At 36.6% G+C, this 16,847-nt stretch overlaps 2 protein-coding genes across 3 annotated transcripts; both read left to right on the top strand.

Moving 5' to 3' along the window:
* The first annotated feature begins 16 nt into the window (after positions 1-16).
* Positions 17-2,735, top strand: pigx (phosphatidylinositol glycan anchor biosynthesis, class X). The gene is made up of 6 exons (XM_042483972.2): positions 17-198; positions 965-1,055; positions 1,150-1,285; positions 1,435-1,648; positions 1,896-1,996; positions 2,111-2,735. The coding sequence occupies exons 1-6, from the start codon at positions 135-137 to the stop codon at positions 2,246-2,248; spliced, it is 744 nt and encodes a 247-aa protein (XP_042339906.2). The 5' UTR covers positions 17-134; the 3' UTR covers positions 2,249-2,735.
* Positions 2,736-5,437: 2,702 nt separating this feature from the next.
* On the top strand, positions 5,438-16,819 carry pak2b (p21 protein (Cdc42/Rac)-activated kinase 2b). 2 transcript variants are annotated; one of them, XM_088077959.1, is made up of 15 exons: positions 5,438-5,653; positions 7,794-8,165; positions 8,269-8,375; positions 8,489-8,639; positions 9,624-9,655; positions 9,751-9,864; positions 10,000-10,132; positions 10,274-10,337; positions 11,223-11,271; positions 11,988-12,100; positions 12,194-12,311; positions 12,420-12,519; positions 13,496-13,692; positions 15,022-15,159; positions 15,699-16,819. In XM_088077959.1, the coding sequence occupies exons 2-15, from the start codon at positions 7,976-7,978 to the stop codon at positions 15,783-15,785; spliced, it is 1,593 nt and encodes a 530-aa protein (XP_087934085.1). In that variant the 5' UTR covers positions 5,438-5,653; positions 7,794-7,975; the 3' UTR covers positions 15,786-16,819. The 2 variants fall into 2 exon arrangements, with proteins under 2 accessions (XP_087934085.1, XP_042339557.1); XM_042483623.2 differs by having other exon boundaries at positions 5,438-5,667.
* Positions 16,820-16,847: the final 28 nt, after the last annotated feature.

Raw genomic sequence — 16,847 nt, 5'->3', positions numbered from 1 at the left:
AAAGGGTCCTTCAACTTTCACTTCCGTAAACAATTTGAAAAAGTCCTTTCGCTCATCGAGTGTTTCAGTTGTGTTTGCTGAATATAATAAATAAACTGTTAAATGCTTTTTTATATTTCACCATCGCTGTTTTAATGTATTTTTTTGTTTTTTGTGTGTGTACAATTTTATCGACATGCCACTGTTTGATCGAAAAGGGTAAGATATACTTTTAGACCTCCTACCTTGACGGATAAACACGGGCTAGTTTTATCTTTCACACAAACTTTTTACTTAATTTCGATACGTTTTTGACAGAAGGCAGACTTTTATCTCACTTTGCATTAAGGCAAAGGTACAAAGTCACATAAAGGATTAAGTTAAGCGTCTGTGAGTGTTGTGAAAAGCGCTCTATAAATAAAATGTATTATTATTACCAAATTAAGTTAAGTATTGATCATTATTAGACTCTTGGGTGGTAAATAAATTAAACCAAAGGTGCATTTTCATTCACCGGTCTATCAGTCATGGCAAAATAGTTTGACATTTTAAATAATGTTCTCATCTTTAATCCTTGTCATTTCTATAATTGATTTTTAATTAACCCATTCACCCCCCTTTGGGTCGCTAATTAAGTCAGCCATAAATTATAATAATTATTTTATTTATTTAGCACGTTTTAAAAACTGCTTTTACATAGTGCTTTGACAGACAAAGCAAAAGCAGAAAAGGGCACACTGAAGGGAATGTAGCTACAGAAAACAAGGCAGACCTACCAAACATAAGCAAGACAAAATTGTGGTTGAGCTAAGGTCAAAAATGCAAGACACAATTTTTAAAAATAAAAAAATTAAAATAATAAAAGCTATAAAAATTTTTAGATGAATTCATCAGAACTAACCAGCAATAAATGTATGAAAAAAGTATGCTCTGATTAGTCTTGTGGTTTTGACATGCATTTGTTTATTTATTTATTTTTTTGTAGATGAGAAGAATGAGAAGCACTGTGGTCTCCTAAAGCAGTGGCTTGAATCCTCTGAAGTTTCAGTGGAGATCATGAAAAAAGGTTTTCACAGGTAAAGGCTGTGTATTTTTAACCATGATGTATAAATAATCGTGTTCAAGGCTCTGCGTGAGTGGAATTAATAAGTGACTTCTGGTGTGTTGTAGGGAGGTGATAACTCGTGTTGAGCTCAGCCCCGATGTGCTCAGTGAGGTCCGAGTTTTGCTGGTTCACAGGTGGCCCAGAGGTGTCTTTGTTGATCCATATCAACTTGCATCCTTGAGTGATCAAAATGATTGGCAGGTAAAATTGACACTTGTAAGACTCATCCTTCGTTTATATTAAGCAATTCAGCCAAAACATTTGTAAAAATAGAATATTACCAAGCACATGTATGTACACTGTAGTTTTTGTATAATTTAATTATGTATGTATTTAATCCCCTATGTAAGATATTAGTGGATTCAGCCATCGACCTAGAGCTGCCTGCTCACAAGACTGCAGGATTTGTCACCTATGTGTATCCCACCTCTGATGGACCAACTCCCAAACTGCTAAAAGTAACAATTCCCATACACGGGCGCTACCATGAGCCTACTTTTGTTGATGAAACATTTACATCTGTCATCATAGAACCTCCAGAGCTGCTGCTGCAGACTGAAAAATGTAAGTTTATCATCTTTATACTGTACTCATGTATATCTTGCATCTCAAAAACTACATAAAATATATTTTAACCTATTTTTCAAATATATATATATTTTATTTTTATTTAAGTAAATATATCAATAACACATGGTCAAAACTATAACTTGCCTATTAAAGGTCCTTCCTGTTGGTTGATGAAAAATATTGCTGACATTGACGGGAAATTAAGTGATTGTCTTTATTTGAACTTTTTTCTTTCTTCCAGGTACGCAGCTCAACAACATAGAGCCTCATGCTGTCATGGACGCCCCCTGCACGGCCGACAATTCAAGCACATGTCGATGGGTTAAACTCCAGCCTCAGCAGGTGTTTACCAATAAGCCTTATTAAACTATTAAATTAAAAAACTTTAAAGTTTTAATTATACTAATTCTCTATTGTTTCTTTTCTTTCATTATTTACATTTTTTGTGTCCTGAAGGAGGGAGGAACGGTGAGTTTACAGCTTCCAGTTGGTGACGGGTCTTTGGTGACGCCTGTGTGCGGTGGAACTCTTCTAGTCACAATGCTCTGCTGTGTTGCACTGTCCAGATACATGTGGAAACATCGGATCATTTGAACAGTGATGCTGAACATGCCTTGTGTTAAACAACCAAAGATCTTATAACAATTTTGTTTGTTTTTTTACATAAAACTTTAAAAGGACATTTAAAAAAGTAACACCACACAGACATTGACAGGCATGGATAAAAAACGGCATGCATTTTAGATCATACACGTGCATATGTATGATTTTAAAAGAGTAATATGTCCAGTACCTTTTTTTTTTTGAGATGACATAACCAAAATGGGGGTACTTTGTTTTATCTGTACAGGTTTCGAGGAGGTTAAAAGTTATATTCTGTGAAGTAAGACAAATTAGTAGAGCAGGTTTTTCAAATAGGAAAATATCCCCAGAGCATACTGTATGACAAGGTGACACTTCTTTATTTACTCAGTTTGAAACACTTAACTCAATGTCTCAGATCATAATCTGCGGATGTCCTTTATCCCAACTGCAAACAATATTTCAAACTCTGAATAATAAAAAGCAAATATGTGCTCTATCTACTTGCAGATTTTTGTGTGCTCTATGGTGATTTTTTCTCATGAAGATAAAGATATTTACCATCTTTTGTTGACAATTACGTTTTGCTGTTATAACTCTGTTTTGTCAAAAATGTCAGATTGGGAAGTGTGACTGCAGTGTCATAAGGTTTCAGTGCATATGACCACAGTGCCAAAGAAAAAATAGTCTCATATCCAGCCCTATAAAGCTTTCTTATTGTGGTATTCTGCATGATTCAGCTGAACAGAGTGTGGAGTGTGAAGACTGAACGCAATGAGTAGATCAATGTAGACAGTTGGCATAAAAATGTGTACAAGTAACAACATTTATTTTGTCTTTGTATATTTTTTTAAAGTTCACGCAAAGGTCAAAGATCATGCTCCTCAATGGAAAAGCAAAGCGGAAAGAAATGGAAAATAAGTATCATAGTAAATAGAGTACTGTCTTTAACCTCTTCAGTGTGTCAATAAAAACATGAAGTTGTACACTAACTTGAAGTATGAAGTACTATGCGAACCTACATTACTTTAAATTACTTTAAATTCTTGTGGTTTCTCATTTTACAATATACCAAATATGTGGATGAATAATTTGGAAGTAAATCTAAATTGAGGTGCATGACATCTTGAATATTTGCACTTGATTGAGTGGTTTAACAGTAAAAACACAGAGGGTTTGAATGTGTCACCCAGTGTAAACATCATACAACTTCATTGAAGCACTGTAAAAAGCTGATGTACAATATGTACTGTATGAATTTGGTTTTTCATATCGTAAAGCTGTCTAAAGGGGAAATTAAAGGAAAGGGGGTTGCAATATCCAGACCATCCACTTGAGGATGGCAAATCACCACATTGTGAAGCTGATGTCAGCTGGCATTCTTTTTCGAAGATCATAGTTTAACAAATCCGTCACAGTATTGTTATGATTTAGACAATAAAAATGTGTATAATGTCTTAAAATCTTAAAAGTACCACAGTGTTGATGGGCAATGATCGACTATATATAAAAATATATCCCAGCCTAGCTTGCAGGAACAGCTCAAGGATACTTTAGCAGAAACTTGGTGTTAAACCTTTAACCTCCAGTCATTTCTCTGCAGTGTTTGCTTCACTTAAGACACTCACTGATTATAGACCTTACCATACGTGTTCACCCTATTTTATATTGTACTTTATTAATTGATACCATATTATATTTGACATTCTTTTCTTTTATATATTATATTTCTGCACTGACATATTATGTTCTCTTTTACACCAAATTATAGCTGCCCATATACTATGTTGTATTACTGCATTATACTTATGCTATATACTTTATCTCATATCCCATACTATCAGAATTTACCGTGTTATATCATATGTATATGTTATACTGACTCTTGCATTATATTCCATATTATTATTACAATCACTAACTACCTTTACTCAATCATGCCATATATTGGTGTGTTTACTGTATACATACTCTGACATTGACTCTGCTGCAATTAATCATACTATTGTCACTTTATCAGCACCGCTGGACTTAAAAAAAAAAATAGCACTAGGGGGGAACTTCTTTTTTTGCCTTTGGGAGGGGTATACAACTTCAAATGGCTTTATTTTGTATTTATTTAACTGCTGATTTTTGAAGAAAATGTTTTTTTCTTTAAAATTCACAAACATTACACTTGTCAAAACTGTAGGCATAGAAGTTATCATCGGATTTTCAAATTTCCAGTGGTCCCTAAAAAACAGAACCAAACCTGAGCTTAAAATAGTGATATTTCTTTAAAATCACTTCATTCTACATGTCTCATTTAAAAGTTGCCAAAAAAGAGATATTTGCATGTACTAATGAGTGAAAATCCAAAGCAAAAGGTACATTTTCAAAAATCTAATTACTATTGCAGTAACACTTAATTTACAATCTGCGGGCTAAATATGGCCCCCAACAGAATCCAAGAAATGTCCTAAAACCTTAGAAATGTCCTAAAATCTGAGAAACATCCTATAATCCTGGAAACATCATAAAATCTGAGAAACTAATTAAAATCCTAGAAATGTGGTAAAATTCTAGAAATGTTCTAAAATCCTAGAAAAATACCCAAAACATCCTAAAATCCTCAAAAGATCCTAAATATGGCCCCCAACAGAATCCAAGAAATGTCCTAAAACCTTAGAAATGTCCTAAAATCTGAGAAACATCCTATAATCCTGGAAACATCATAAAATCTAAGAAACTAATTAAAATCCTAGAAATGTTCTAAAATCCTGGAAAAATACCCAAAACGTCCTAAAATCCTCGAAAGATCCTAAAATCCTATATACATGTATGGGGCTGCTGCTACTGGCCTCCTGTCATTTTGCAAAAGTGGCCCCAGAGCAAAGTAAAATAAAGAACAGTCCCTTATTCGGCTGTATTTATTTCTGTACTTGTACTGCCTTCAGGTTTTTGTTATCCTATAAATGTGTCTCTCCTCACATATTTACACCTTAAACTACATTACCTAAGATGCTTTTCGACCTAATTCAAACTTCCAGTTTGTGGTGTTTTAACGTTTTATTATTATCTGAGGTTAAAAACATATAATTAGAGCTCCGAGTACAGTATATTATTAGCAGATTAGTTTGCACACGGTAACATTTGGAGACAGACAGCAGACAAACTTAACGCATCATTCAGCTGAAACATTTATTGAATAGGCTAAGGGCTGGGTCGGTAGTTCCGCTTCCCCTTCGCCATAACGGAATTATCCCAGGGCCGAAAAGATAGAAGAAAAGTTGCACTGTAAATAGTTGTAGCCACGTTTTTACTAACTTATTTGTACCCGCCGCGCACCACCGAGGCCCCATGTAACGGAGGAAGTACTTTTAACGGATTTACAACCGTTTTCCAAACCGGGAGTGAAGTTGTATTCAAGTTTAACTGGTGAGGAATCTCCGGTAAGCTCTGCTGTTTCTGCGTCGTCTTCGCTAGCCTGCAAATAAAGCAAATGTATAGCTGATAGTTAGCAGCATCTGTATTGCTGTCTAAACTATCGCTTCATTGTGTTAATTTGTCGGTGGAAAGACATAACTTTCGTCGCCAGGCTAGTTAGCATTAGCATTAAAGCTTAACGCCGATATCGTAGGGTTGAAACGGTAGTGTAGCTCGTCATGCTAACGTTAGCTTCTAGCTAGCACACTTGTTGGCCAAGTAGTTCATGCTAACGTTAGCTAGCTAGCCGCCCCTGTTGTAACTCACTTCAAGGGCATTTTTTGACAGAAATGCCGTTATGTAGTGAAATAATAAACCTAACATCGACATGTTGCCATTTTTCTATCTTAAAAAGTAGCAACGAAGTGTTAACTCTTTATTTCTGTATCATATGTTGTGGGAGAAAAGCAACTATTCTTTTATTCTCCTCTGGGCTCCTCTTTTAGTCTTTTGAGGCCACATAGGACACAAAAAGATACACTACTTTGCTTTATATGCTCATAACATAACTCAAACTAAAACTAGAGTTTGTGTAAATAGGATTAATTAAGACAAAATAAGCTATGACACCGTTTTCTTCCCGCAATCACAGTTTATCAATTGACTTAAAATGTACAGTCTCTGTTCTCATCCACGTTATTAATAAGCTAGATATTACCAAATGATTAGCTTTTTCTTAAATTATTACTGTTTTAATTCAATCGACCAGTCATGAGATGTTTATTTGTACCTTAATCATCATTTTCTTGATATTTAAAATATATATATTATTTTGAGAATACTGAGAAAATGAAACCAAGAACATTTCAACCTGTATGTAATGTTTTTCTCTGTGGCCCTAATAACACCCCACATTAATCCTGTGCACTATTCAGCTTCAATAATGCACGTTATTAAATTGTTTTATAGTTGAGGATAGGGGTGGGAACAACCAGAAGCCCCCTCAATACAGTATTATCGTGATGCAAAATTGTGCTACAATATAGTGACTATTGCGATGACATATGTTGCTATTTAATTCCTTATTTTTCAACTGCAAACTATGTTCCCAAACTTTCTCCAGATCTGTTTTTATCAGATACAATCACGTTTTTATTCAATTGCTGTGAAATGTATCTAGTGTACTGATAAAGCAAATTGATTTATTGTTCTAGTACCAAAAAGTTATTTTACATTTGTAATATTAATAATTAATGTGATGATTGAACTGATATGATATTACATGCAACACACACACACACTCCTGGTAATAGTAATAATAATACATGATGATAATAATAATACATTTTATTTATAGAATGCTTTTTAAGAAACTCACACTTTTAAGAAGTCAAAAGATCATAAGATAGACCACATTAAAATAAACAATAAAATACACACAACAGTACAATTCATATGACATTAATAATAATGTAATAGAGAGTAGTTCCCTGATTTTGAGTCACCACATTCTGGTGTATTTGTAACCTAATTATTTAGGGATGGGAATCACCAGAGGCCCCACGATACAATATTTGAACGATACTTAAGTCACGATAATTAATTCTAAGTGCTATATTTTAGGCAACTGACTTGCTTGAATTTCTTAAAGGTGTTTCGCCTCTCATCTTCTTCTCTTCAATAAACTCATGTAATTCCAATTGACTGTGACATAGCACCTAATATTACCATGAACTGGATGACTGAGAATTTTCACCAACTGAAGTCACAATACAATATTATTGTGATTTTCGATAATTTGTGATACGCTGTGTATTGCTGTAACATATGATGTGATTTATTACCTTTTTGCAAGTGTTAATTAAATTCCCAAACTATGTTAATATCTGTTTTATCAATAAAGATTCTCTGATCATTTCACTACAGTCATTTTTATTGTAGCTAAATTTATTTGATGAACTTAAAAAACAATTTATTTCATTTTGATAGGCCGGCTATTTTAATAATGTTTAAAAAAAAATCAATACTTGCGTATTGGAACTGTATTGCCATGGGGAAATATCGTGATACACTGCTGTATGGATTTTTTTTCCCCACCCCTATTATTATTGTTGTATGTTTATGGTCTGATAATTGTCTGATTTCTTTCCAGGTACCACTTGGTGCTTTCTTTTTCTTCTGCTGTCACTTTCAGCACATCCTCCTGTAGCGCATGAGCACACCCGTGCCTCATGCTGATGTGAGCGCTGCCTCGCTCCCTCTCTGTTTGCCATCCTTAACCCGCTGTGCTCCCCCGCCTTCTTCGCCCTGTGAGGCTCCCAACAACCCGTAGTGATGTGTGATAACGGAGACCCAGAGGATAAACCTCCTGCGCCTCCGGTCAGGATGAGCAGCACCATCTTCAGCACCGGCTCTGGCAAAGACTCCCTCTCAGCCAACCACAGCTCTAAACCACTGCCGTCTGTGCCTGAGGAGAAAAAACCTCGCAGCAAGATCATCTCAATCTTCTCTGGGGCTGAAAAAGGCGAGTTTGGCAGAAAGATATTTCACTTCATATGTATGATTGTGTTTGGGATTAGTCAAAATGTGGTGATGTGAAATTTCAATAAGGTTTTGTTTACTTTCAGGTGGTAGAAAGAAAGATCGAGACAAAGAGCGACCAGAGATCTCACCACCTTCAGATTTCGAACACACCATACATGTTGGGTTTGATGCTGTCACAGGGGAGTTCACTGTGAGTTTTGGTTGTTCTTACATGCTTTTTTCACAACTTAATTATTATCCAGAACATCCATTTACACCATAGTGTGCATCATTTTGACGCTGCATAATATTTGTCACACACAGGGTATGCCAGAGCAATGGGCTCGACTACTCCAGACCTCAAACATCACCAAGTCAGAGCAGAAGAAAAACCCGCAGGCCGTGCTTGACGTTCTGAAGTTTTACGACTCTACAGGCAACGGTCGTCAGAAGTACCTCAGCTTCTCTTCGTCTGGTGAGGCTCAAAGTTAAATTCAACATGATTAAGGTATCTGCAGGGCACTATAAATTTGTATTAAGTTGTGAATTTCAAGTTAGATAAAAGAATCCACCATGTAGGTCCGAGTTAATAATTACCTAAAATCATCTTGACTTCAAGTAGATAACATTTTTTTCTTTTCTCATAGAGGAATTTGATCAATATCATTTCATGGTAAACAATGAGTGACCAGTGTTAACCTCAAAATGAGACCCTTTGAGAACGGCTGGTTTTAAGTTACCTTGAAATCAAAAGAGATGTTTAATTGTTTTTATCACAAAAATCTTGCATTGATTGTCACCTATACATCAGTTTGTGGTCTAACAAAGACAGAAAAGTAGATGTGTAAGTATTTGTAATTTTTTTTAGAGGTTATAGAGAGTAATTTCCTTGAAAATGATTTGAAAAAATGATGATGACTCAACCTGGACTATTTCTGCATCCAGTGTAACCCTTTCTTGAAAGCATGTATGGATCATAATATAGACACAAGCCTTCTGTTGGTATCACAGAGTTGAGGCTGTGTGTCTTCACCTGTAGACTCTGGATCTTGGCTTTAACATTTATTGTGTCTCTTAAAAAATTACTTCATCGTGGCTGTCTTCTTCCTTCATTTAATTCCTGTCCCGTTTGTCAGTAAAATAGCAGGTGTAGGTGATAGTCATGGAAAGACGTCATCCACAACAGAGAGCAGGCTGTCCTTATTGCTGTTCTCCATGTTGAGCTAGTAGCTATTGTCAATTTGAAATTTGGCGGTGGAACATAGCACGTTCAGCATTATCGGCTACTGCAAATGTCAGTCAGTGTCCTTGACAAGTCCTGCTGTAGTTTCCTGATTTTGCAGGAAAGACGTAAATATGCAGAATGAAATAACGCTCTGTTAGTTGTTTCATATAAATTTTAATCTCTGACTTTTAAAGTTCTTTTTTTTCCCCTAACTCTCCTTTTTATAATTCACAGAAAAAGACGCATTCACTCCAGGGCCTCAGTCTGTAAGTATTTCAAGACTTTTAAAACACATGCTGTTACAATTGTACTACGTTTTGTATTATAAAGGCTAAAAATATTTTCTTTCACTCTAAATCAGCCCGTCAAAAAAGGCACTGAACCCTCTTCTCCGAATATCAAAGACATTGACGATGATGACGATGATGAAACTCCTCCTCCTGTTGTGGCACCAAGACCAGAGCACACAAAGAGTGTAAGTCACCTGCGTTACATAAGCCTGATAGCATAATGTTAATCTTTTCATTCTAAAGACCATTATTTCACTTCTTGTTTTGTGAACTTAAAATGTATTTCTTTGTGTGTCTTTGTTTATTGTTTTGTTGCGCAGGTGTATACACGCTCAGTTATTGACCCAATCCCTGCTCCAAGCACGTGTCCAGACGGAGATGCTGCCTCCAAGGCTGCAGACAGACAGAAGAAGAAGGGCAAGATGTCAGATGAGGAGATCATGGACAAACTGAGTAAATTATTTATAAATCGTTAATTTTTTTCAAATCTGTTTTAGACCAATACAGCAGTCTAAATCCCAGGTCACATACATTTGCTTTTATCAATTTTAACAAAATAATCTATTGTTTCCTTTGCATATGTGATTGTTACAGGAACGATAGTCAGCATCGGAGATCCCAAGAAGAAGTACACCAGATATGAAAAAATTGGTCAGGGGTGAGTACAGATCCACCAGTTGCATTTGAATCAGTTCAAGGATTCAAGATTTTATGTAAACTATGTAATGTGGCTTTTATCATAAAAATAGGGCCGCCTTTCTCAACAAACTTTTTTTGTATCTATTTGTATCTACATTTGTATATATTTCACACACAGTGAACTCAGACTTGGATAATGTCAGCTTTGAATGTTAAGCAGCAGTCAGAGAGAGACTAAAATTGAGCAAATGGATGATGGATTCCAGTTAGCACTGATACTTAATATTTGCTTGTGATTATTGTTTTCTAACATTCCAGTCTTAAAAGCAGAAAATGCAAATTTTCATAGAGTCATATTTATAATAGATTCGATTTAAAAAAAAAGAAAAAGAAAAACTACTTTTTTGGAGTTAACAGAGCTTTGTGAGATCAGTTTTTTCGAGCTTCATCAGTGTCATGTCTATGAGTCCAGATACCTCAACAAGTTCTTAACACCGCATTCACACTGGGACTGGAACTGCTGCGAGGTTCGCCACTTTTCCCTGAAGTGCTGACAGCTTCCTTTTGGCACCCATACGAACCATTTGGCTCGTTCATGCTTGATGCCTACTTATTTCACACTCCGTCAAAAGCAGAAAGCAAAAGCAGGAGCAGACAGAGACAGAGCTCTGTGTGTCATTAGAAAAGATGCTAATGTTTCTCAGTCAGTAATACACAAGAAAAGTGTCAATCACAGCTCGGGGGAAAACACTCTGTTCATCATCTGAGATTTTGTGTGAAAACATGACAGCATATATACATCTTTGCATAATACATTTTACAATTAATACCTACAGACATATTTGAGTGTGCTGTTTGTTTAAATGTTCATGGAAGTACATTTCTCATTTCATTTGTCTCACAGGGCATCAGGAACAGTATTCACAGCCATTGATGTTGCCACAGGACAGGAGGTAAGAGTGACGCCGTGGATGAGGAGATATGAAGAGTTTAAAAATACTAAGTCAAGTACAGGAGCTCATGACTTCAAAATGGCACATAAATGTTAAGTTTGTTAGCGTAAGCTTAATTTATATTGCACCTTTTCTACAAGAAATACGGCTTTTAAGACTGTAACTTTTGCAAAACAGTTGCCACTGTAGCAGCTGTTCAGCAGGTGATAATTATGTAAGCAAGTGCTTATTATGAGATGGAAAAACATACTGTAACAGAAGCACAAGTAAAGACGAATCAAGTTAGCAAACTGACCCAGCACTGTTAGTTACACAGCAACGTCTATTTAAAGTTAGCCGACATTAGCTTACATCAGTCAGCTGCCTGTCATACTACACAAAGTAAGGTTGTGTCAACAAAACCTTTGAGCATGTCGACTTGAGCAAGGGTGTGTTTTATTACTTACAAATTCAACTTTTCATTTGTAAGAGGACAAATATATCTTTTCTTTCAAAAGTTCCATAATTTTGCTTTAAATGCCTCACTTTAAAAAGACAATTAGAGAAAGCAGTTGAACTTTAATATATATTCTTACACGGTCATTATAAAAAACAAAGAAGGGACAGTTTTGAAAATTGGAAATTAAAACATTGTAATCATATGGTCCCTTCAATTTCAGAAATTCACATGTAGGTAATTCTAAATATTTGGTCTCTCACGCTTCCTTTTCTTACAGGTCGCCATTAAACAGATCAATCTACAAAAGCAGCCGAAGAAGGAGCTGATCATCAACGAGATTCTAGTGATGAAGGAGTTGAAGAACCCCAACATTGTCAACTTTTTAGACAGGTAAGTCTGAAAGATGTAATTTAACATCCAAAAAGTTGTAGAAACAGCATGGTTTGACACCATTGTGTGATGTTTTGTTTTTGTGTGTGTCAGTTTCCTGATGGGGGAGGAGCTGTTTGTGGTGATGGAGTATCTGGCTGGTGGCTCGCTGACAGACGTGGTAACAGAGACCTGTATGGACGAGGCCCAGATAGCCGCTGTCTGCCGAGAGGTACGCTGCACTTCATCCAGGGCCATTTGAGAGAGATCAAAGCTAAGAGGCAAAACAAAAACCAAACTCTCAACAATTTTTTCCTCTCTCTTCCCATTTCTTCTCCAGTGTTTACAAGCATTGGAATTCCTGCATGCGAACCAGGTCATTCACAGAGACATCAAAAGTGACAATGTGTTACTCGGGATGGACGGCTCTGTCAAGCTGAGTAAGTCTTGTACTGATGTTATCAGGAGCAGCGTATTAAAGGGATTGTTTGGACTTTCTGAAGTAGGGTTGTATGAGGTTATTATCCATAGTCAGTGTATTAAATACAGTAGATGTCATTTAGGGATGGGGATCGAAACCCAGGTCTATTGAAGACCTGGTTCCGCTTTTTTCAAAACCCAAAAATCAATAACATTTGAGCTATCGATAATGCTGTTGTGTATCATTATATCTTGAGTCGAGTCACGTCATTTAAATCCAATCACTGGTCTGCATATGTTGACTTTACATCAAATTGAACCTAAATGCAGTACCTTTGACTGTCTTCAGGTAAAAAAAATCCTTCAACTCCTACTGTGGAGGAGGCGGCAGCAAAATATGTTTTAACTACTTAAAAAAATAAATATCAGTTTAAGTGTACACTGTATTTGGGATATTTCAGCAGCTTTACCTCGCTGTCAGACAGCCCTTTCCAGTTGAGAACTGAAGCCGTTATCGTTCTCTCGTTCTCCTTAAAGCCACCAGACTCCTGTGACTAAAACAGTCATTTTACCTTGCATAACTCAGGAGTTGTCGGTCTACCTAAGCCTTGATCTGTTAGTTTGTTATTGTGTGACTTTGGTGAATCCAAACTCACCCTTTGAAACATCCTTTGAAGTCACACAATAACACAAAAGTCACTCATCAAGGCGCAGTAGACCAGCAACTCCCATGTTTTGTGAGGTAAAATTATTGTTTTAGTCAGTGAAGTCTGGTCACTTAGAAGAGAAAGATACAATGGCATCAGTTCCTCATACGTACCTTCTGTCTCACAGCAAAGTAAAGTAGTAAAAATATTCTAAATAAAGTGAAACAAGAGAAGCACCTCATACAACCCCACTGAAAAATTCAAACTATCCCTTTAAACTCAGATTCCAATGTTCTTTCATTGTAACAAAGGTATTATTTGTATTAACTCTTCCCCATTTCCTCGACAGCCGATTTTGGCTTCTGTGCCCAGATCACTCCAGAGCAGAGCAAACGCAGCACCATGGTAGGCACGCCTTACTGGATGGCTCCTGAAGTGGTGACCAGAAAGGCTTATGGGCCTAAAGTAGACATTTGGTCACTGGGTATTATGGCCATTGAGATGGTTGAAGGAGAGCCTCCCTACCTAAACGAGAACCCACTACGAGTGAGTGACAACATTTTAAATCCTCCTTTTTTTTAGGTGTCATGTTGTTTATTTCCAACACTAATACACATAATAAGCAATCTTAATTTATATCAAAACCTAAAATAATTAGAAAGAATTAGTAACTAATGGTATCAATGATTTGTTTATCAGACTTTGGTAGACTTGCTGAACAACTGCAGCCCTTAAATTTTCATGAGTCACCACCAAAGCAGGAGAAATGCTGACAAGTGTCATGAGAGTTTGTCCTGTTCTCCACTTCCACAAACAACAACATTCACGGAATAAGCCAGTCGTTATGCAGTTGACTTGTTAGCAGAAGCTGTCGAGATACAAACATTTCTCTTCAGTTTGCTGCTGCTTCTGTTGAGAAGTGTTCATATTCTGCTTGTGCACAAACACTATTGATCAGCTTTATTGACTAAGTATGTTTATCCATACAGGGAATCAGAGCAATACACAACACTGATTAGAAATCAGACTTTTTCCACCAAATGTCCTATGTGTTGTTGTGTGAATGGGAGCAGGGATCACGGACATTCTTGGAAAATTGTACTGCCAATTTCCCACCTTAAGATCTCGTAACTTTTCTGGAAAAATAGCAGTATAGCTGCGTTCTGAATAAAAGCAGTAACACTGCAGGGACGAGCATGTAAAGATTTTCATGGTCTGATGGAAAAAAAACACACCAAAAAAACGCTCTCATGTGGAGCAACCAAACCAATTACAAGACTCTGTGACTTTTTTTATAGTTTAGCATTCACACGAATATAATACACACAATAACACATGATATAAAGTGAGTGTAAAGGGAGTGCATAGATTGCTGGAATAAATATTGTAAATAAAATGCATTTATGTAATAAGTTCGTAAATTTACATACCAGAAGTGATTTGTGTGTAGATTATGCATGTCACTGTACAGTATATTTACTTTATTTTTAAATTGACAGTGATGGATGATCTTTAGATCATTATTCCTTTCTGATTTCAAACTGTACTCACTGCTCTTCATGTGTCTTCATGTAACACAGGATTATCATATTCTGTAGTTCAGTTATCTGCTATCACCTGTAGTTTGTTGTATGGATTTGTAAACTCAGGTTACCCAGCTGTCATTATAGAAAAGGAAAGTACTTTGTGCTGCCTCCTTGCATGCAGAGTTAGAAAAGGGAGTGTATGACATTCATAGCATTAATTAAAAATAAATATGACATTTTAATTGTCCTTGCTTTACCAGTTTGACTTGATTCACTTGCTGTGAAATTATTTACAGAAACTAGATCTCACAGTTGTTTCTTTTTCTCTAATCTCTGCCCCTTTTGGCAGGCGCTATACCTGATCGCCACGAACGGCACACCTGAGCTTCAGAACCCAGAGAAGCTCTCTCCCGTCTTCAGAGATTTCCTCAACCGTTGCTTGGAAATGGATGTCGAGAAAAGAGGCGGAGGCAAAGAGCTGCTGCAGGTTAGAAACACCCCCTGTTGTTGAATTATTTTATGTGGGAGTGCTTTTAAATAATATATTCATTTTCTTATTTTTCCAAAACAATTCAAGACCAACATATAACAATTAACAAAAACAGCTCAGATCAACAAACATGCAAGCGGTTACAGTAGGTAGTTCTTGTTGCAGGTAAATCACAGCAAGAGTTCATTTTCAGGAAACTCCTTGTAAAATTATGGCAGAAGAATAAAGCCCAAGATGATTTAGATATGGCTGCCAGACTTTGTAAAACTGATCCGCTTTGGTGTGTCGCACATTTGTAAGATATTCCAAAGGAATCAGTTTAAATATAATTTTACACCAACGCTTAACAGAAGGGAACTTATCACTGGACCACTGTAGTAGTAAATACTTTTTGCAGCAAAGACTATTGCATAAGCTTTTGCTAGTTGCAGCAGTTGTATTTTTACTTGAGAGGTCTAACTTGTGTTAATCGATCAAATGTTTGTCCTTTTCCTCTCCTTCTCTTCTCTTTGTTGATTTTTGCCCTGTTGTTGCAGCACCCGTTCCTGAAGCTGGCGAAGCCCCTCTCCAGTCTCACGCCTCTCATCCTGGCAGCCAAGGACGCCATGAAGGGCAATCGTTAGCTGACGAAACCAGCTACCCTGCCTTCCCCATGCTGTGCACAGATATGTGCCAACCATTTAGATTTCGTGCCAGACAATAGGCTGAGAGTGACTCTCCACTCTTGAAGCACCAGCCTTATAAGCCCTGACAAACCTCACTGTGAAGAAGACCAAAAAATATAGAGCACAACTCCACCGCTGTCCACATGAACTCTATTCTCACTCAGACGTCAGAAGACAAGTCAAACTAAAGTGCTTAGAGTCGGGCGTTAGTTATTTTGTACAACAAATCTCCAGGTGACAAGTTAGGGCTAGGCTTGTATTTAACTTGGAATGAAGAAGATGCCTAGTTCTATTTAGTTTTTTTAATCAACTGCCTTAAACAAATGCAAAATGTTGCCTAATGTATTGTTGATTGTGTCAATGTTTCTCTTCCCATGATTTTTACTACCTTTGTAATTTACCTTTCAGCGTGTCAGTGTCTTAGTTATTTTGATACTTGAATTTCATATGCGTCCCCCTTCTTGTTATATAGTTGGTCTCATTCAATGAACACTCTTGCTATTTCCACATTGACTCGTGTTTTATGGACATTTTTTTGTTCTCGACGGTTTTATAGGAAACATTTCAGTACATTCGTGATCAGGAACAACATGCTGTGATTGTGTCGTTCTTCGATTGCCACACCTGACAGACCTACTGTACCAGTTCTTCCCCTGTATCATTAGTCTCCTGATACCAGAGGTGCACCTTACAGGCAAAATTAAAAAATGTTAGATTGACAGGGTTTATACTTTATTCTTTATTGTTGTTATTAAAAATGAGTATTGTATGTCGAACTCTGTCCTTTGTGTTCTTCTGGACTAAACAAATGCGCTTCTCAGTGTGTATATCGTGTACTTAATGTTTAGTTTGACAAAAAAAAGTGGCCATATCATCGTGGTTCGCTGTCGAAGGCTGGTAAAGAAAATTTGTTGACTGTTTTTTTTTCCTTTTGGGCGACTAACAACCTTGTCTGCGCACTCAAATAAATGCAACTGTTTGTTCTTTTGGGATTTGAGCGTGAAAGTGATTGTTGTGCAG

The sequence above is a fragment of the Plectropomus leopardus genome, chromosome 5 (assembly GCF_026936395.1).
Source record: "Plectropomus leopardus strain MGB_pleo_1.0 chromosome 5, ASM2693639v1, whole genome shotgun sequence".
Taxonomy (NCBI): Eukaryota; Metazoa; Chordata; class Actinopteri; order Perciformes; family Serranidae; genus Plectropomus; species Plectropomus leopardus.
This window is presented reverse-complemented; position numbering and strand designations above follow the sequence as displayed.

Coding starts and splice junctions, on each gene's coding strand:
- pigx (XM_042483972.2), top strand. CDS start 135: ATGTATTTTTTTGTTTTTTGTGTGTGTACAATTTTATCGACATGCCAC. Junction 1,056..1,149: donor ATGAAAAAAGGTTTTCACAG/GTAAAGGCTGTG, acceptor GGTGTGTTGTAG/GGAGGTGATAACTCGTGTTG. Junction 1,286..1,434: donor GTGATCAAAATGATTGGCAG/GTAAAATTGACA, acceptor CCCCTATGTAAG/ATATTAGTGGATTCAGCCAT.
- pak2b (XM_088077959.1), top strand. CDS start 7,976: ATGTGTGATAACGGAGACCCAGAGGATAAACCTCCTGCGCCTCCGGTC. Junction 12,520..13,495: donor GGACGGCTCTGTCAAGCTGA/GTAAGTCTTGTA, acceptor TTTCCTCGACAG/CCGATTTTGGCTTCTGTGCC. Junction 15,160..15,698: donor GAGGCAAAGAGCTGCTGCAG/GTTAGAAACACC, acceptor CTGTTGTTGCAG/CACCCGTTCCTGAAGCTGGC.